Source organism: Anopheles merus, chromosome 3L, assembly GCF_017562075.2.
Source record: "Anopheles merus strain MAF chromosome 3L, AmerM5.1, whole genome shotgun sequence".
NCBI classification, from domain to species: Eukaryota; Metazoa; Arthropoda; class Insecta; order Diptera; family Culicidae; genus Anopheles; species Anopheles merus.
In genome coordinates this window covers 562,581-582,978 of record NC_054085.1, presented here as the reverse complement: position 1 = coordinate 582,978, position 20,398 = coordinate 562,581, and the positions used below count along the sequence as shown (strand labels likewise).

At 40.7% G+C, this 20,398-nt stretch overlaps 3 protein-coding genes across 3 annotated transcripts; 2 read left to right on the top strand and 1 right to left on the bottom strand.

Annotated features, from left to right (window-relative positions):
• Positions 1-11,866: 11,866 nt before the first annotated feature.
• LOC121599373 (translocating chain-associated membrane protein 1) lies at positions 11,867-14,251 on the top strand. The gene is made up of 5 exons (XM_041927119.1): positions 11,867-12,297; positions 12,580-12,768; positions 12,835-13,166; positions 13,231-13,340; positions 13,402-14,251. The coding sequence occupies exons 1-5, from the start codon at positions 12,160-12,162 to the stop codon at positions 13,755-13,757; spliced, it is 1,125 nt and encodes a 374-aa protein (XP_041783053.1). The 5' UTR covers positions 11,867-12,159; the 3' UTR covers positions 13,758-14,251.
• A 496-nt stretch (positions 14,252-14,747) lies between these two features.
• On the bottom strand, positions 14,748-15,476 carry LOC121599375. The gene is made up of 3 exons (XM_041927121.1): positions 15,270-15,476; positions 15,021-15,203; positions 14,748-14,959 (listed from the first exon to the last, which is right to left on the bottom strand). The coding sequence occupies exons 1-3, from the start codon at positions 15,337-15,339 to the stop codon at positions 14,850-14,852; spliced, it is 363 nt and encodes a 120-aa protein (XP_041783055.1). The 5' UTR covers positions 15,340-15,476; the 3' UTR covers positions 14,748-14,849.
• Positions 15,477-16,562: 1,086 nt separating this feature from the next.
• LOC121599374 lies at positions 16,563-20,116 on the top strand. The gene is made up of 5 exons (XM_041927120.1): positions 16,563-17,249; positions 18,527-18,612; positions 18,706-18,748; positions 18,817-18,913; positions 19,691-20,116. The coding sequence occupies exons 1-5, from the start codon at positions 17,186-17,188 to the stop codon at positions 19,848-19,850; spliced, it is 450 nt and encodes a 149-aa protein (XP_041783054.1). The 5' UTR covers positions 16,563-17,185; the 3' UTR covers positions 19,851-20,116.
• The last annotated feature ends 282 nt before the right edge of the window (positions 20,117-20,398 follow it).

The window sequence follows — 20,398 nt, the reverse complement described above, 5'->3', positions numbered from 1 at the left end:
CTTTAAACTGACAGCGGATTGTTGATGTTCGAATGAGTTCGAATATTGATCTATGATTTCGAATAATGATAGGTGCCATCAATGCCCACTAGATGGCGTATAGAATAGATCGTGGAAAAGGGAATAGATCGTGGAAAAGAGAGGGAAATCAGTTAGAAGAAACCAACCAGCTCTCCGAAAAAAGGGACAAAATCGCGGTTAAGGTCAGAGAGGTCAAACCGATTTAAGCGCGCTAAAAACACTTAACGAGTCCATTCGCAAAGGAGAAGCCAAGACGTTTTTTAAGCTTAACACAAATAAACAAGTCTCGCTACAAAAAGCTTGGTTTTCGTGATTATTATATTAAATAAACCCCTTTGCAAAAGCGATCGTCGCAACATTCTTAAAAAACTTCTTGAAAGTTCAAAGTCTACGCGTAAAGTGCCCGCGAGTTAAGTTAAGTTAAGTGACAAGATGCCCGCGACTAAGAGTGATTGTGTGAAGTGCAGTTTACCCAACGATATCGATGATATGGTGCAGTGCCAGGAGTGTAAGAAATGGTGTCACTTCAATTGTGCTGGAGTGGGAGAAAGCGTCTCAGAAGCTTTCTGGGTGTGCGACAAGTGCGCGGAACAAGGGCCAAAAACGTCAATGAAGACACGGCGCCCTAAGAGCGAAAAAGCGATGGCGGTTGCAAAGGCAAGCCAGCAGCCCGATCTCCCGGAAGGGAAGCAACAATCGGAAGCGACGCCTGGTATTAGCAAGGAACTGCCCGCTAAGCCTCTTCCTAGCCCGAACACTGCAAAGAGCCATCCGGAAAACCCCACTCCAACCAGGCAAGGAAGTGTCGCTTCCTCCCGACTATCGGCACAGTTGGCGCTGAAACGCTTAGAGAAGGAGCAGGAGATGCAGAAACAGATCTTGCTGGCTGAAAAGGAAAAAATGGAAGCGGGAATTCGTGCGAAGATGGCCGAAATGGAGCTACAACACGAAACGCAACTTAATGCATTGAAAGACGAGATAGAAAATCTGTCAATCTACTCGGCAGACTCCAAAACAAATAGGACAGCCGAGTGGGTCAAGCACCAAAATCGGCAAGTCATGGAAGCCACCCCCGAACAGAGCCGAAGAACCGAGCCTCCATCGCAACCCATTTTGCCAGCAATAATGTCCACCCCGGTCGCGACACACTCACGAACGGCCGAATTAAGTATCGCACGCGAAATGTACCCCAAAAAACTACCCATATTTTCAGGGTGTGCAAATGAATGGTCCATCTTTCTCAACTGCTACCAAGAGTCGACCAAAGCCTGCGGGTATACTGATGGCGAAAATACCATCAGATTAACTGAGTGTTTAAGGGGCCCCGCTCGAGATGCCGTGCAGTCCAAACTAAGGTTGCCAAATGCCGCTCCGCTCATAATTAAACGGTTGGAAAAACTGTTCGGAAAACCAGCCCAGCTCGTGCGACAACTCACGGAACGTGTTCGCAGATTGGACCCCCCCAAGCCAGAGCAGTTGAACAATCTTATTACGTTCGGCTTGGAAGTCATTAATTTGTGCGATCACCTGACTCTGAGCAACCTGACTGGCTATTTTAACAACCCGGAACTTTTGGCGGATTTGGTGGATAAATTACCTGCAACAAGGAAACTTGAGTGGTCTAGGTACAAAAACAAATATTCCGAACCAACGCTAAAGGAGTTCGGCGAATTCATAGAGACGCTGGTAGACGATGCATGCGACGTCACCACTTACGTTCCTCCTAGAGCAGATCAAACGAGATCAAGAAGCTTCCACTCCCACTTGCACGTGCAACACTCCGACCCAGAACCGCCTGCACATACGTCACACACTTCGCGACAAGTCATTATAAAATGCCTGGTATGCGCTACGCCGGGACATGCCGCCAAGCATTGCGAAACGCTCAAGAGAATGACCGTGGACGAACGGTGGGAAAGCGTAACGCAATTACAACTTTGCTCGACGTGCCTGAACAGACATGGTACGAAACCGTGTCGATCACGATTCACATGTCGGGTGCCAGGATGCGGCGAAAGACACCACACTCTGCTACACCGAGATAGAGAATCACCTAAGGGCGTGCACTACCAAGCTCATCACTACATCAAGCAGCCGGCGATTTTCCGCATCGTGCCAGTTACGGTGTACCACGGCCGGCGCGCCATCGACACCGTCGCCTTTCTTGATGAGGGATCAGCCATCACCCTGGTGGAAGCCGAATTGGCCTCGAAGTTGGGACTTGACGGAGAGGTAGAACCACTAGAGCTCTGCTGGACAGCCAACGTAACCCGGAAGGAAGAAGAGTCCCGCCGCGTCAGTTTCCAGATATCTGCGAGAGGAGAGGGGCGGCGCTACGACATAGCGGCCGCCCGCACCGTCAAAGAGCTAAGTTTGCCGTCTAACAACATTAAATACGACGCACTGATAAGTTCCTTTACACACTTACAGCACCTTCCGATGACGTCCCTGGCTAACGCGAAGCCGACCATCCTGATCGGACTGCGAGACATGCAGTTGATGCGACCGCTCGAAACACGGTTTGGCCTACCCCATGAGCCCGTCGCAGTAAGGAGTGCCCTCGGCTGGGCCATCTACGGACCAACCGACGCACGTGCTGAAAGGATGACCCTAGGAGTACACCAAACACCCCGACAGGAGGAGGAGAGCTTCTGCGAAGACATTCGCGATGAAGGAACGAGCAACGACACACCAACTGAAAAGCCCCACTCGAACTCCCGCGAAACCCACCGCGATGAGGGAGCGCGTGAGGGCGTGCTGGAGGACGTTGCCGTACCACGACAATCGGCAACTCGGCAGGAAGAAAACAAACACTTCGCACAACACCAGAACTAGCGAACGCGCTAAGAAGTAGCTACCAACGAGCGATTGTCCTAGCAGAGGCCATGTGGGATCGATGGCTGAAGGAATATATACCGACCCTAAACCGCCGCAGTAAATGGTTGGAGCCATGTAAACCACTAAAACCAGGAGACCTGGTTTTCATCACAGAGGGTGCAAGGAAGGAATGGCTGAGAGCAATCGTACTGGAAACATACCCGGGCACGGATGGCACAGTAAGGCAAGCACTGGTACGTACAACTACGGGGAAGGAACTAAAACGTCCGGCAGTAAAACTAGCGTTGATCGATGTTGAAGTGAAAGATGGGGAAAACATAGACGAGCAAAATAAGCCGAAAATACCAATGCAAACTAGTAGGATATGAGTGAACAGCAACAACGTGCAGGCAGATGTGTTCACGCGGTGGGGAATGTTGGAACGGATATTGTTGTTGGGACGGCTTTAAACTGACAGCGGATTGTTGATGTTCGAATGAGTTCGAATATTGATCTATGATTTCGAATAATGATAGGTGCCATCAATGCCCACTAGATGGCGTATAGAATAGATCGTGGAAAAGGGAATAGATCGTGGAAAAGAGAGGGAAATCAGTTAGAAGAAACCAACCAGCTCTCCGAAAAAAGGGACAAAATCGCGGTTAAGGTCAGAGAGGTCAAACCGATTTAAGCGCGCTAAAAACACTTAACGAGTCCATTCGCAAAGGAGAAGCCAAGACGTTTTTTAAGCTTAACACAAATAAACAAGTCTCGCTACAAAAAGCTTGGTTTTCGTGATTATTATATTAAATAAACCCCTTTGCAAAAGCGATCGTCGCAACATTCCTGATAGAATATTTGAATAATTAGAATCCAATTAGAATATTACATGACTGATACAATCCAAGGATCTCATTTATCATTCGTAGCCAGGTTATAAGTAAATGACGGTATGCATACAGGGTTTCGAATCATATAAGGGAATAGTTCAATCAGTTAGGGGAATGTTGCAAATCGGTAGGGGAATATTGCAAGCAAGCTGTGGATGTTTGCAATCACTAGGGGAGTGTTGCAATCGATTAGGGGAATTTTGCAAGCGTACTGTGGAGCTGTCATCAGACTGTGGGTGCCGCTGTAAATACCTCAAAATGTTTTCGTCAATCTTACTAACTTATCATGTTTAATTATGGCTCCGCAGCAGGATTTCTTTAGTTTATCATGTGTACATCAGAATCCCACACGAAAACAACTCCAAATGATGTTTTAAAAAAACATCATCGGTATCAATTCGAAGCTTTTTACACCGGCACCCACCGTCTGATGACAGCTCCACAGTACGCTTGCAAAATTCCCCTAATCGATTGCAACATTCCCCTAAGTGATTGCAAACATCCACAGCTTGCATGCAATATTCCCCTACCGATTTGCAACATTCCCCTAACTGATTGAACTATTCCCTTATATGATTCGAAACCCTGTATTGTACCAGTGTGTGTCGATTGGATGTTTCATTTTACTCTCAGTGTTCAATTGAAAGTAAAAAGGACTTCTTTAACCCAGTTGAACATGTTAAACATTTCGTTTTTCCAGCAGGACCGTTGCAAACGGTAGTGGTTTGTGGTCACGGAATGGCAAACAATGAAAAAGGTTATCAATGTTTCTGAATACAGAGTAGACTGCAATTACTTCTCCTTTATTGTCCAGAAGTGATTGACCGCAAGAAATTTAACCAATATAACCTTCCTAATAATAAATTCGTCCACTTTTGCGCGTTAACTATTAGCCTTTTGTTTGTAAACACTTTTTCATGAAACTGTCAAAAGCGAGCTGAAAATGGCAACCTAGCAACGGGCTTTGCATCGACCTGTTCTCCTTAATAGATCTTGATGCAGTCAGCCGTTTTTTCGTCAGAGTTGATCGTTGGTCGTAGGCCAATATTGGCCAATATGGTGCTAACATGATCGGATATCAGTTATTAAAGGTCCATCGACTATTTTGGGTGATCAGCTGCGTATTACATAACCTAGCCAAGTCAAGTGCTCAACGGTCCGAATTAGGCAATTTAAATATAAGCAAAATTTATTTTGCTAAATTTTGTTTTTATGATTGTAAAGTTATTAAATCTTATAGAAGGATCAGAAATAAAGTTAAAGAGACAGTTTTATCAGTTTTTCTACAGACAACTTTAATTAATACAAGTAAAAGAAGAGAAACAAATTATTATTAAGGAAATATTTGGATACAACCATGTCGAGAAGTTTTCAAAAGCATCCGTTTTTGCAGTTGATTGATGCACAAAATAATAATAATTATATTTGAGACATTGAGCTTAAAACTACGTGAACATAATCAATGGATAAGAGAACAAAACATAAATTATTTTGGAACCTTTCACCAAAGGTAATTGGCTCATTCAAAGCGTAGAGCAAATAGATAGAAACATAAAATCTATATAGAAACATAAATCCAGTGGCGCGTTAAACGGTGGGCGGACTGGGCGGCCGCCAGGGGCCCCGGCGATCTAGGGGGCCCCGTCATTGTGGATGTTCGACTTCGTATCGAATCTACCCCCCCCCCCCCCCCCTGGATGGGACTTTTACCATCTATTTCAAAAAGACTTATTTTTAATTAATTCATTTTTCCCATCGCTTCACTCACTATATTTTGTCGAGGGCCCCGAACTGCAGAAAACCGGGGCCCCATACTACTCAAAGCAGCACATTAAATGTTCTAAGAAATCTGCCGATACTTGCACCAAAGTCGCAAGCGAAGAACGCTGCGACACGCGCGCACAGCTCAAATCAATACCTCATCATCGTTGGCGCAAAGTATTGGGCAGAGCGAGAAACCGTCAATTTTTGCTGGTGTGGGTGGCCTGTGCACGAGACACCCAAACCCAAAACCACGCAGAGCAACTTGCTGCTAAAATGGAATGCACAGAACGCTGCGCTTAACTACCACCGAAAACCCGTTACACAACACAAGCATACAACACACCCAAACAAAAATTTAAAGGCCCCTACACAAAATTTCAATACACCGGCTCGTAGCCGGAGAAATTAGCAGGAAAAATTGACACCAAGCTCGCGTCGCTTTAAAAAGCCTACGAAAGTCGTTTGGTCTACAGTGCTTCAGTGGGTTGAGGTTTCTTTCGAGAAATGGCTAAATCGATGTCATTGTGTGCGCTCTTGGCTGGGATGAACTGTCCTGTTCTTGTATACGGGGCCCCTGCTACCGCTTTGCGATTGTGTGACGAAAGCAGACAGCTGTTTCACACGAAAAATGGTATTCACATTCCTGGCCTGGTATAGTGGATTGTGTGTGTCTTTTAATGCTAAAACTAAAATTTTCATTCTGATCCTAATCGAACACATCAAGTTTGTGGACCGAAGAGAAGGGGAAATGGGAAAGGTTTCAGTTAGAAGGAAGGGGGGAAGGGTATAAAAATACTCAAGGAACCTATGGACCATGTTCATTTATACAGGCGGTCCCCGAGATACACGGTACCTCTTATACGCGGATTCAGAGATACGCGGTTTCCTAAATTTGACAGTTCTTTGAGCAAATTGTATTGATTTGACACATCTATTGTAAAATGCCAAATAATTTCTGTTTTGATCGGATGTTAAAAACTATTTCAAAAGGTTTGAAACTGTTATTTCATTCAGAATCATATCAAATAATTGATTAAGTGGCTAAAACCACCCCCTAGTTGCAAATTAATTCGAAAATTAGTGATATTTTGGCTAGAAATCACGAGATTCGACTTACGCGGAAATTCGAGATACGCGGTTTTTTACGGCCGTTTTCGGTCCCCATTAACCGTGTATCTCGGGGACCGCCTGTATATGATTTTTATCGACTATTTCAATTTTTGCGAATACAACAAGACCAAAAACCGTTACAGCTGCATCTACATACAGCCATATACAGCCATAATATGAAGAACAATCTCCATTGCCTCGGCCATTTGGGGGCCCCGTTGATGATCCCGTCGATTGAGGGGCCCCTTCCATTTGGTGTTGTCAACCCAATATATCCCCATTTTCCCTCCGGGTGTTATGTTTACAATCAGATTTACTATTACTACCAGACCTATCAGAAGCATATTTATTTTATTAATCAGAAGCATTTTACTATCAGAAGCAGAAAACATTTGACTTTTTAACATATGCAATATTTTTACCTTAGTTGGAAGTGCAGAACGTTGCGATACATGCCCATAGCTCAAAACAATATCATCATTTCATCATCGTTGGCCCAAAGCGTTGGATCGAATGCATTGAACGCTACGCACGAGTTGGGTAAAGCGAAAATCCGTTACAACAGCTGCCTCACGCAAACTACATGCACATACGACATTAAAAGGCTCCGAAACCGATCTCAACACAACGGTTCGTAGCCGTAGAAATTAGCAAGAAAAATTGGCTGACACCAAGCACGCTCTTTTTATCTGTTGAGGTTTCATTCAAGAATCGATTCCGATGTCGATGTGTGCGCTTTTTAATTTGGCTTTAAAACTAAGAACTCGTGCCCCGGCTAACCTTTGGGGCCTTAGTCAAAATTGTGGACTGGACGAAGTGATGGTAGAAAGGCAAGCTGTTGAAGGGTTTGGGTCAAAATTGGAAGGGTCGACGGAAAGGAAATACCGATATGAATGATCGCGTAAAATTTGAACTAATTAAGCTGTCGGCAGCGGTCGGCAAAGTTCGGCCCGCCACAATATGCAGTCAGGTCCGGTCTGAAAATATTGGCGCGAATTTGAAAGATAGGAAGATCCTATTCATTAAAAATTAACTGAACATATTTTAATATGACAATTCATATCGTTGAACTCTTCCAAATTTGATCACCATAACATGGATTGTCGGACCAATCAATATGGTCAAATTTGAGGAGAAATTAGAAAATAGAAACGAATAATTCCATAAAAACCTGACTGTTGATTTTACGAGAACAATGATCACACACTATTGCTTTTTAAGGATGCAACGATTTTCTAGGAGTATTTTTTAAGGAAATGCGCTATCATTTTGTCTGAAAAATGCTTTACTTGTCTGAAAAATGCTGGCTGAAAAATCTTTACAATCAATTTTAGTAATTGTAAGTTAATAAAACGAATTTGAAACTTGCTTGGATGATATAATAATTTAAGAAAAACAACAATATAACCAATCGCATTGTTTAATATCATAAACCAGTTATTTTGTGTATTAACTGTAATAATATAATAAAGTATGTGTAAAAAAAAAATGCATTCTCCTGGCCCTCAACGCTCGATCATTTCGAAAGCAGCTTATCTAAAGCAGTGTCCTCCAACCTGAGGTCCACGGATCAATTTAGACAAACATACAAACATACTGAGATAAACATACAGGGTATTTCCAGCTACTTTCGAATGAAAATATTGTTTTCCCGCGTGCAAAAAGTTATCGCTCTGACCGATTGAAAATGAAGTGGCCGTAATTCGAAGCAAGACGGTATTTCAGTATTCATTGTAAAGGTAAACACCAACGTAAAAGCAAAATTTTGTTTTCATCTTATGCTCACGATCACCATTTTAAATCAAATCGTCCGTACTATGAAACACGAGCTGGAAACTGTAAAGTAGGAAAGAAAATATCGTTTAGAACCATCGTTCTTGTCAATAAAAGACAAACGTAACTAGCTTAGCGAAAACGATAACTTTCCGACCTTTAACTTCTATTGAGTATAGATAAAACCAACAACAACGATCATGGCAGGTCAGATTTGTTCGGATTGTCAGGATAGGACTAAGCCCATCCATCATCTATCGACTTCTCATTTAAGGAGTTTACTTATGTCCTCCTACCCAAGGTAAGCCCTCTAAACTCCAACGTCCTAAAGGTTTATATGATCGCCTAGACGATCAAGTGTCGAAAGTCCGCTTCGAAACAGTATCCACAGTACCCAAAATTTGAACATACCACAAAGCCTTTCTGATATTACTGATTGTTTAGTCATTGATATCGATTAAAAATTGGCGAAAAAAAGTATAGAAATTGGGGTTTTTATTGATGCGCAGGATGGCAGTCCATTCTGCTCATATTCATTTCTGTTTCATAAAGTTTTATACAGATGTGAACTGTATTTTGTCGAAACAAGTTTGTTGATTTGGTATGCACTCACGGTAATCATGAAATTTCAGCAAGAACAGCAAAGTGGTGTGAAGATTTTTCTCAACCAAAACGTTAATTCCGCAAGCCGAATATGCACCTAAAATTTTATCGGGGTGTCTGTAAGTAACCGCTTACCCAAATCAAATTTTTGTTCATCACGAGCAAGCGGGCATCGCATTATATTTTCTTTTGAGGCTCAAACTGACTTACATGTCGTTTTGACAGAATAAATAAATGCAATTCAGTAATTTGTTTTACAAATATTCAGTGAAACGACAAAACCATGTATTACTCAATAACTTTCAGTATTTTGGCCCGTTTTGACAGCCATTTTGATGCGACGTTTAAACAGAGCAGCCATTGACAGTTTGATGGTTATAGCGTACGGTGCGAATTGGCTTACAAATATTTATTTTTCTCTTAAGTTAGGGCATTGTTTGTCGTAAAATTGGTGATATTTGGTACAAGAAAGGTCATACCCAAGCGCCACAGATTAAGCTTAAACGACTGGAAAATTGAATATCCATAGAAAAAAAATGAAAGCTCCACAGCTTCATTGGTTTGATCAATAGATGGCGTATTACAACTCATCATTATATTGCTATCCTTTTCTTGCAATGTATTTCGACAAGTTGCATTTTATTATGACCTATATAGCCTTCTAACTTTCTGAGCAAAAATCTATATAAATGGTCGTGTGGTTAGATACGTGGGTATCAACACCAATTACCATTGCTCAAATCTCACTTGCTTCAGTGCTGGTGGTTTCCGTTGGAGTTTAGTATTTAAACAATTGTATCGCCGTTCTAGTTCTAGCGATGCATAACTACAATGTGAAACCATACAACAGTACAGAGGAAATGAGAAAGCTCTCCTCCAAGCGATGAAGCTCAACTGGTTGGGGTATCCCACCAACAGAGAGCGCCACCAGCTTTTTCGCTATTTTTAGAATGCATGAGTCGTTTGCCGTCTGCTAAACGAAGTCTTTTTATATTCCGTTTAGGTAGAGAACTTGAGTCGTTTAGAAGCCGTTTAGTGGTCGTTTAGTGGATTTGTGGCACTTGGGATATTATGTGTCGATATACGCATTGTAGTGTTCTGATCAATTTTTAAAGAAATATTCAGCCAAATCCAAGGTGTGTTATTGTTCCGAGTTTCGGCAGGAGCCCACAACATTGAGCTGTCAAAAATGAACATTTACTGTGTACCTATTTTCGGCAGCATTTAAAGTGAAAAATAATTTGTTTATCGTGATTTTAAAATTCCGAACAAGTTAGAATAAATTAAATAAGCATAAAATCATTAATATACACCACTTTTTCATTGTTTTACTGTTCTGATTCCAGCCGGTCTCATGGTACAGTCGTCAACTCGTACGACTTAACAACATACCCGTCATGGGTTCAAGCCCCGAATAGACCGTGCCGCCATACGTAGGACTGACTATCCTGCTATGGGGGGAAATCAATAAGTCACTGAAAGCCAACCCCACAAGTGGGTTGGCAGGCCTTGACCGTCATCGGTTGTTGAGCCAAAGAAGAAGAAGAAGAAGACTGTTCTGATTCTCTTAATCACAAAACCTGCCGAACCATTGGCTGACAGCAAAGCTGCCGAAAAAAAGCACAATTTATTTGATATTTTGAAAAATACGTAATGAAATGGTGTGAAACTTCGTATGTGAATATCAAATAATTACACTTTCACTACAAAATTGTGTTTTGTGAAATTTTTTACCACATTTGTACAGAATTTCACGTTTTTAGCTACCCTGCCGAAAATAGGTACACTGCCGAAAACTGGTACAGTTACCCTACCTTAGCAATGGATCACAACTGCGCCAGATTATTGTTTGTTTACCCTTCCCAAGCTCCCGACCACGCTGGTTTTCGCTGGTCTTTTCGGGGATAATTCGTTAACGAATTATCCCCGAAAAGACCAACGAAATACAGATCATTTTCGGGGATAGTGAACACACGTGAAAGATGAACCCATGCAAAAAAGAGCTAAAAATAGAAATGAACATTCGGATTCACTCCCTCCACTCATGATCATGCTTCATCCTTGATGCTACCAACCACATCGCTAGTTCTACTTCGAATCACTTTGCCAGTTGCGCCACCATATTATTATTCATTATCGTGCTATTTACTGGTTTGTTTGTATGAAGGGGTACTGATACTAAAAGAATTAAAAGAAATAAATAAAACAATAAAAATAACAGATTAACTATTAAACACGCATTTCTAACAATGAGTAAATGGGTTTGAAGTTATTGGAGCTGGATGTTTTAAAAATTAAATAAAACTTTAAATCATAAAAAAAAACAAAAAAAAATGGAATTGAACTCAGGTCGACCATGGTACAAACATTACACCATTAACATTTGACCATAACTAGTTCATGAACATGAATTGTTATCTATCACTTTTAAACCCTTCAAATATAGTACAATGAACAAAGAGATGTGTAAAAGTTCATCGATGCGTGTGAGAGAGTAGGGCTGATGAATAGAAAGAGATGGCATGAGTTTGTGTTCATTATCCCCGAAAAATTTCGCTTGGGTTTTTCACGAACGTCAAGTTTTGTCAACTTTTTATCAACTTTATTTCCTGGCTGCTCCAGGTTGCGAAATTTTAACAAATATTCAAAAAAGTGACAAAAGCTCACGTTTTGAGAAAAAATCCTCATTTTATCACGCCCGTGGCCTCAAGCCTAATGAAGCAGAATTTTGCTCATCGGGAATCAGGGCTGCCTTGATATCTCTGGTTTGTGGTATTTGTATGTATTCATCGTGGTCGATACGTGGAATCGTTTCATGACAGTTAAATGACATCTTTTCACCACGTAGAAGTTGTTGATCTTCTATTTCATTCGCACGTGGCTTCTCATATACTGCTATCTCGTTTCGCTTATTTGCTGTAGGGAAACACTTTCCGAATACGTCGGCATCGAAATAACAACACATAACTTTACAAGCCGCTGCATTCGGATGCTGCGTGAGTCTGTACCAACGCACAAACTAACCGCTCAATCGATACGTGATAGTAATTTATAGTTAGCGTTTCCTTTCACTACACGGTGCGGCGTTTCGCCCGATAATACAACTCCAAAATATTAATCTGCCTTCTCGCTGGAAAGCTAAAAGTGTCGATTCAAACTCCGGACTCTTGCATATTTCCCAATGGCTATCAAAGCTGGAATGGGAAGAAAATCTTCCAATAAAAATCCTCCGTTTTTCAGCCATGAGTTTGTTATTCAAAACCATGCAGATATTGTGTCGTGCATTGCGATGATTTTCGTCGTAGGAATAATGCTACAGGTAAGTGGTATTCAAATTTCGGCACTATTATTGAAATCAGCCAGCCCCTAGATACATGGTGTAATCCGTGATACAAACAACGTTCAAGTTTATACAACGAACGCACAACTCGCGATCCCTATGGTTTGAAAACGCCGGCGATATCAATGAGCCACGGTTTAATCTGCCACGTAGGAGCCACAGTGGCTAGCTTGAAGTGTACCATGGCATTGAGGATAAGGGTAGGCAATTACAAAACCGTACCGCTAAGCTTACAATATTTTCCAATCATGCTATTTCCAGCCGACACAATCACTAGCTAGCACCTTCGTTGCCTTACGACACAATGTATCTGGAGCCGATCCAAACCAGGAAAACCCTATGGGTGTGCAATATCTGTACACGGCCGGCTGGAAAGATGGTTGTGCGGTGTTTTTCTACACCCTTATCTGCATTATCATGCACGCCATTTTACAGGAATATGTTTTGGATGTAAGTAGAGCTTGCTAGACTAGAGCTAACATTTATGAAGCTAATAGCACATTTTTATACTTTCAGAAAATATCCAAAAAGCTGCACTTATCCAAGTTCAAACTGTCGCGCTTCAATGAGTCCGGTCAGCTGGTAGTCTTCTACGCAATGTCTTTTCTGTGGGGATTGGATCTCATTGTGCGCGAACAGTACATTGGAAACCTACAAAGAATGTGGGAAGGATATCCTGATCACCCGATGATTTTTCTACATAAGATGTTTTTCATTATTCAACTGGCCTATTATGCGCATATGTTGCCCGAACTGTACTTCCAAAAGGTGAAGAAAGACGAACAAAAACCCAAGATTCAGCATGCAGTGGGCGGCCTGTTCATTATCGGCGTAGCCTACTTCCTTGGGTATGTAAGACAATGCCTATAAACAGCACCAAGAGCAGCACTTAACTGGACTAACCACTTTCAGATTCCAACGTATCGCTCTCGTTCTCCTGACCTTGCACTATTTCTGTGAATGTGTAGCCCATGCCTTCCAGTTGGTCGATATAGTCGATAAGGAGGGCAAGTTCGCTAAATGTAAGTAATCAAAGCGTAAATTACCGTTTTTCGGATAATCAATGCTCCTTTCCTTCTACAGTGCGCCTCGTACACAGTGGACTGTTTATTCTTACCCGTTTCGCGACAATGGTCCTGTCAGTGCTCACGCTATTTTACAGTATAGACAACATTTCCCAATCTACGCGTGTTTTGATGCTGTCGATGGTGTTCGGTTTACAAGGATATTTGTTTTTCGATTTCATTTCCAATTTTCTTCGCTCTAAGCGGGAAAGCTCCTCAGAAGAACGCGCTAAAATAGTGGTCAGCGCAAATAAGACTGAAAAATCGAAGAAACAAAAGAAAAAGGAAAGCGATCTTCCGGAAGCCGATCAAAACTCAGCCCAATCCTCTCCCAAAGCTGCTGGCAATAACGTGCGCAAGGCGAAAGTAAAGTAAAACTCTACCTAGCCGTAAAACTTGCCAGTTTTTTCCATCCATTTTTACTGGTCGCATTGTTTCCTTCGAAGAAAGATACAGTATAGCAACAATTAATAGTGAAACGAGCTCATTTGAAAGCAGCACAGAAAATATGGCATGTTATAGCTTGGCTGTTGTACGAATGACGAGCTACCCGTGAATGTAGTCGCGAACAAATTTACGTTGTGTTGGATCGACATGTCGACATGTTTTACGTTTGTGCGTCAAACGTAAAATATTTATGCGAAGACTCTTTTGAACATTGTTTTGTTTGTTTTGCTTTTTGGATCGTAACCGGAAATGCATTTATCTAAAAGATAAAGTTTAGTACAGAGAGGTTCGCGCTTGCAGGTGAAAGTTTTGGAGGTATTATTCTGATTCTGCCGCTCCCACTTAAGTGCTACCCAGGTATTTTTCTGAAAATAATTTTTGTCCATTCTTATACAAATAATAACAATTGCTAACAAACTTTCTACGAATGTTTATTTTCTTCATCATTTAACTATTCCTCGCCTACAATGTCATCCGAAAAATCACGAAAGTATATCGTAATGGTTCGTTGTTAGAACTATCTGGTGTATTACAAAAACAATGAAATATTACCTCGAAAATCAATGCTAGGACGAAGAAATTGACCCTCTTCTGTCCTGTTTCAGATTGTTTAACCACTTTTACTATCTCTTTGATTTCGACTCCTCTCTTAACTCTTTCCGTAACCGTATTTTTTCTTCTAATTCCCTTTAATTATTCTCCTTAGTTTTCTATTACTCTCTTTTTTTTTGTTAAGTTTATGATAGTCTCTACGCTCTACCCTTGTTTTTTTCTTTTCTTTTTTGCTAGGTCAAGACTAGGTTAGTTAGGCTTAGTTTTTCATGAATCATTTTGTTTTTTTGTTAGTATTTAATTAGTTTTAAGTCCATTATATTTAGCCTTGATGGCAGATATTGTATTAAATAAATGAAATGAAATGAAATGAAATGAAATGAAATTCGAAAACAATATTTAAACTAACAGGTATTATAAAACATATTCGGGTAAACGTATTTCTCCCTAGGTTATCTCCTTTCACGTCTAGTGTTTGGGCTTATCACCATGTTGCTCTACGCACTTTGCTTTTCCTTTCTCATCGTATACACAGCTTCTTGTTGTCCATCCTTGGTTGCCCTTGAACTGTGAAGGGTCTGAGGCCACCAAATGGTGTATTAGTTGACGTAAGTGTATTGTAAGCATGTTATGAATTACCTGGCATAAAATCGGAAAAGTCACTACGAGAGAATAATCCTCCCCCGTGCCCTTGTTGTCCAAATTGAGCAAACTGACCCTGTTTGGTAAAGTCGGGAAACGTGGGAAAGCCATAGTTTACTCCCCCGCTTTGCCTTCGAGAACGCACCAATCTATCGAGCAACGGTCCATTCCGAAATTCATCTGTGTGAAAGCAGATTTATGAGATTCATTTTACACATTGCACTCTCTCGTCGTTCCGTTCGTTACCTTGTCTTGCATCCCCGAAAGCTCCTAGACAAAGGACCCCCAACAATAATAACACGAGTGAACACTTCATGACACGAATGCAAAAACACCTATGCTACCCAATTCCTAAAAATGGACTAATATACTCGTACTATGACAATCGATGCGTTGTTACAGTCCTCCTTGACCGAATGCTTATTGATACCGAAATCCCCACATGATGTTGACAGTAAATGACCGAACCAAATTCAATCCGTGCTCTTCATTATCAGTTATTTCATGTCAAAGGTTTCCCCCAGTTTGTACCGATCGCTGTGTCTTGGTTTTGCCATGTTTATTTAGCATTAAAACAAATATTTCTATAGTAAAGTGAAGGAGACAGATGAATCTATCTGTCTCTCAGCGGAGGGCACAGTAAGTGTTTATGCTGATAAATTACAAAACAACCTTTTCGAATGTAGTATTTTTCTTCCGCAATCCTGCTTGTAATCGCTACAACCATTAGTTTTCAATCAATTTCAGGTGTTTTTATGTATAATCAACTCGCACATACTTATTTCTACTATTTAGCGTGACCTGATGCCAACATACACGTTTTTCGAGACTTCTTAGTACCACACCATAGTCAGGATAGAATAGTCAAGAATAGTGTTTTAAGCCGTGCGAGCTGAGACTATACCGCGGGAACGGTAGTTTCACGGGATTTCTTTATTTTGTTTGGCATCGGGAAATAAGTTTGTTGGGTAAGTTTGCCAGTGCCAACAAACTATGAAGTGATTGAAATTCAATCAAAAACCTTCTTCAAAGTGTCCATAACAAATCAGCGCCGTAGGGTACAGTGAGTCAAGGAAAGTCAAGCTTCCGTTTACGAAATTAGGTTAAGGTCACATATGTTTGTTGTGTTAAAAAAAAGAGAAAAAATATTAGTTGTTTGTTTTGTTTAATTTAGAGAATTAGAATTAATCCCATAAAAGAAAAGTAATCCATTCCTTAAGCATTGTTTACCTAGTTTGCAATAGCACTCCATATGAAATTGTTTTGTTGCTGATTCCAGTGGATTGACGCAAAAAAAAACAACGAGAACGAACATCAGTCAAAACAGTTATGCTAATGAACGTGAACTGTACCTGCAATGAACGGAATTCCCTCATACCGTAAAGTAAACATAGGAATTGGGAATACTATCACGCATCTGCAAGAATGAGAAGGGATTGTGCCCCTGATGGTTGCCATCCCTTAACGTCTGGGATTTCAAAGAAGAGAACCAGAATATTGAAAGACCCACACAACAACCCACTGTGAGTTAGCTGGGCTAAACGACTGTTGCAAAAACCTGCAAAGAAGATCTCTCGTACATGAGAAAGAGTGGATACAAAAACGAATTGCAAACAGTCGCAACGCAAACACATCATCCAACGATCCAACGAGCTGCTGCTCCACCATCCACCGTGGAATGAAGGAAACCCATTAAAAGCCTCCACCACATGACACGTCGGTGGTGGAAATGAGTCAAAGAGCAACACATCTTAACGATGGTGATGCGGCCCGAAAGAACCACATGTAACGTTGACCAGACGCTCATGCTCCCGAAGCGATGGCTTTGAACGTTGGCTCAGTATCACTGGCAAACACCGCTATCCGGCAGCGTCTTGGCAATGTATCGGTGTGTTAAAATGTATAAAGTTTCTTGCAGATTCCCCGAGCACAACATTTATACCAAGCTCGCGGCCGGAAGAAGATCGCACGTTCGACAGACTCGTTGTTGTATGTTATATCCAGTGTGTCCAAAAGGGAGGGATCTTACCGTGAACCTGACCAATCGTATACGCTGTTTGCCTTCAGTCTTCTTTTGCCCATACGTGTGAGCGCTCTTCGCGACAAGTGAATAAGATTAGTTAACTTTACAAATTTGAAATAACAATTAAAGGTGCTTAAAAATGAATGTGTACTGTTTAATTTTTGCGCTATGTCTGCTGTTTGCTGTGGTTTCTTCAGAAGCAGGTAAGTGATCCCCGCTGTGAAGAGCATTTCCATGATTTATAACAAAAAACTCTCATCTTTAAAAAAAATAAAATAACCGTTAAGTTAGTCGTAAGTTAGCGTTTTTTCCACACTTTACACAAGCTATAACCGTTTGGGGAAAATGTGGTAAAAAGTCTTTTCTTTTTTAACATTGGTGAAACCTTAATAAGTTTCTCAACACCAAAACGATCAAATCACGCTGTGATATTCGTAGGTCGGTTAGTTTCGTCCGGAAGTGGAATAATAATCATCTTGGCTCAAAAAGCAGAAAAACCGGTTTTGGCGATTCATAATGTATACACAAATATTTACCTCGGGTTTTGACTTTGTGAGCTCTTTTTTGTTGTGTCTATGTCTGTAAGGCGCAATGGACATCATCGGTGGCTACCCGACCGAACTTTACGATATTTTCTAATTAAAATGAGTCTTTATGCTTACGTTAGTATCGTTGACTGTTAAGAGCTTAGCCTGTTTTATATTATTCAAAAAAGAAGACTCATTTTGTGATGTCGATTCATGTTCGCAACCTAATCGCAAAATCGTGCTATAGGAAATGCCCAAGAATCCGGTTTCCGGTTTAGACGTTAAGCTAATTTTATTTGATGACGCATAGTCGTTCAAGAGGAACAAAACAACTCATAGCGCTAGATGAGCTTTAGGTGATGGTTAGTTTTCGATCGAGTGGTTTTCGATCTTTATGTTAACGAACATTTCAACATATGGCATCACAAACATATTGCAAGTAGCTGGTTGCTAATATTATTCAATCATTTGAATGATTTTTCCAGTTGCGTCATGCTTTTTTGAGCACTAGTTGCATAACTAAATGCCGAATTATTCCAATGCCTTGGTGCTTGGCTTTCATATTTACATTAAGTCTCATGACTGTTTTTTTGTCCATATCAAAATAAGCAAAATCAAACAAAAGAAAGAAATCGACTCATCTTACAATATCCAGTTTATAAACCGGTCATCTTGTCGCTTACCTTGGCTGAAAATGGCTTATATTGAAACTTAAGAACAGCCCTATCACAACGAGTGCTAGCAAGCATCTGCAGCTTTGTTTTGTTTCTTTTTTTCTCTTCTTAAAAATAACAATCGATAAGGGTTGTTTTCAATCTACATCTAATGTATTTAATTTTATTTGTATGATAAGTCATTTTAAACCTTTTATTTCCAACACAAGTACAACAACGACATGTTCAGACAACCTCGAAATAGTCTTTGTTTACGATAAATGCTCTGTTTGTTTACAGAAACTGGTTTTTACGTGCCCAAAGCATACTACACAATTGACGAACATGGCTATAAATCCCCGCTCATCTACATTGACAATATTCCGGTGAGTATTGTGGGACAGTGCGATCGGTCGGGGACAGACAGTAGGAGTTTATCGAATTATATTTGTAAACCGTTTCGTTCCTATCGTTTCCAGCAAATTTTCCAACGCACTAGACGATCTGCCCAACTTCCTCCAGGTTAGTGTTAAGACGATCTGCTGCCAGCGAGCGCACACAATTATCTTACTAATATTCTTCTTCAACAGTTCCCAACTTTGGTTTCCCAGTAAATTTTCCGGCATTCCAGTTTCCTAACCCCGCACAGGGTGGCAACTTCCAGTCAGTATCCATTACCAGCGGAGGGTAAGCATATGATTATTTTTTTAATATAAACTTTTATAAGCATATGGTGCGTTATATGCTTTAAGATCTCGATCATTACAATCCTTCCATTTGTATTCGCCTTCCTTCTCTTGCACGTAATTTCATACACATCCTATCATTACATTAGTTATCAGCGATGTCTTACATCCTACCCACCACTTGCAAGTATTACGTATTGTGATGCAGGCTATTTTTAAACACTGATCTGTAACCCAGGATTGCACCTCCCTTCTTGAAGATGAGCGTTTTCAGTATGACGTAATGCAAGTATCCGGTTTAAAGTGATTATCTTCGTACTTTATCGCAGTGGATGGGGGGGAGCATGGCATATCGTTCAGCATTGTTGTTCCTAGCTCTGCGAAGCTTACCCCCATCATTTATTGCCTTGGAAGTGTATTTTTTATTCTTGAATTCTTCGTGGTACGTTTATCCAGGTTGACGTTCATACCTTTACTAGCCGCCAGTTAATTACGCGATAAGCTTTACGGAGCTATTTCTGTGTGTTCACTTCATGATCCGATGAAGATTTTACTGAATCATCTAGGAGGTTGATGAATGTTGGGGAAATGCACTCCCAACGTAGTAAACCTTATAATAAAATTGCTTCACTGATGCAAACATGTTCCTCATAATTAATTATAATTATTAATAATTATTTTTAGTTAGTCTACTTTAGCCAACCATTTATATGCATATAACAGTGCAGCCCAATTTGTGATATGTGGTTGATATATTTTGTTATGTTATTATTTACAGACCAAGTGGCTTGAACAACCGCTTCGATGAACACGGACAATCTGCTCCAGCAACAACGATTAACACATTCTCCTCTCAAAATGGCCATGTTACTCAGATGACCCATCACATCGACAAGGACGGCAAAGTGACGACTCATACCAACAACAAAAAGAACTAAAGACAGGTTAATGATCGCAAATTTGTTCTACAGCCAACCTGCAGCAAATGTACAGAATTCAACATTCTGTCAATCAAAACAGTTCGTACTCATGGAAGCAATTCAATTTCGCCATTCACCTTCTTTCTATTTGAAAACGGTACAAGTTTGGCTAGCGTATATAATTGTGTTTGTGTGTGTCTTTTGTACTCGTGCCTATTACCGTAATATTCGGCTGGAGTATGATGTATAGTATTTAAAACTGAAATAAAAATAATAAAAACGAAGTCATTTAACGATTTAGCAATGATAATTATCTTTAGAAAAAAACGTTTAGAAAAAAACTTCTTCTTCGAGCACATCAGTATAACGACCTGGACATGCGGGGATTGTATTTCATTTCATTTTTATTTGGCCCCACGCAATGGGACAGTTTTTTCCTTGATCTGGTGCTATCGACTCTGTCTGGCCTTATATGACGATAGCTAGCGCTCTTATTCTGGATTTATGACTGAATCTTTCTCAATCTAGAAACTAATATTTAGTCGATACTACTAAAACGCTAAAAC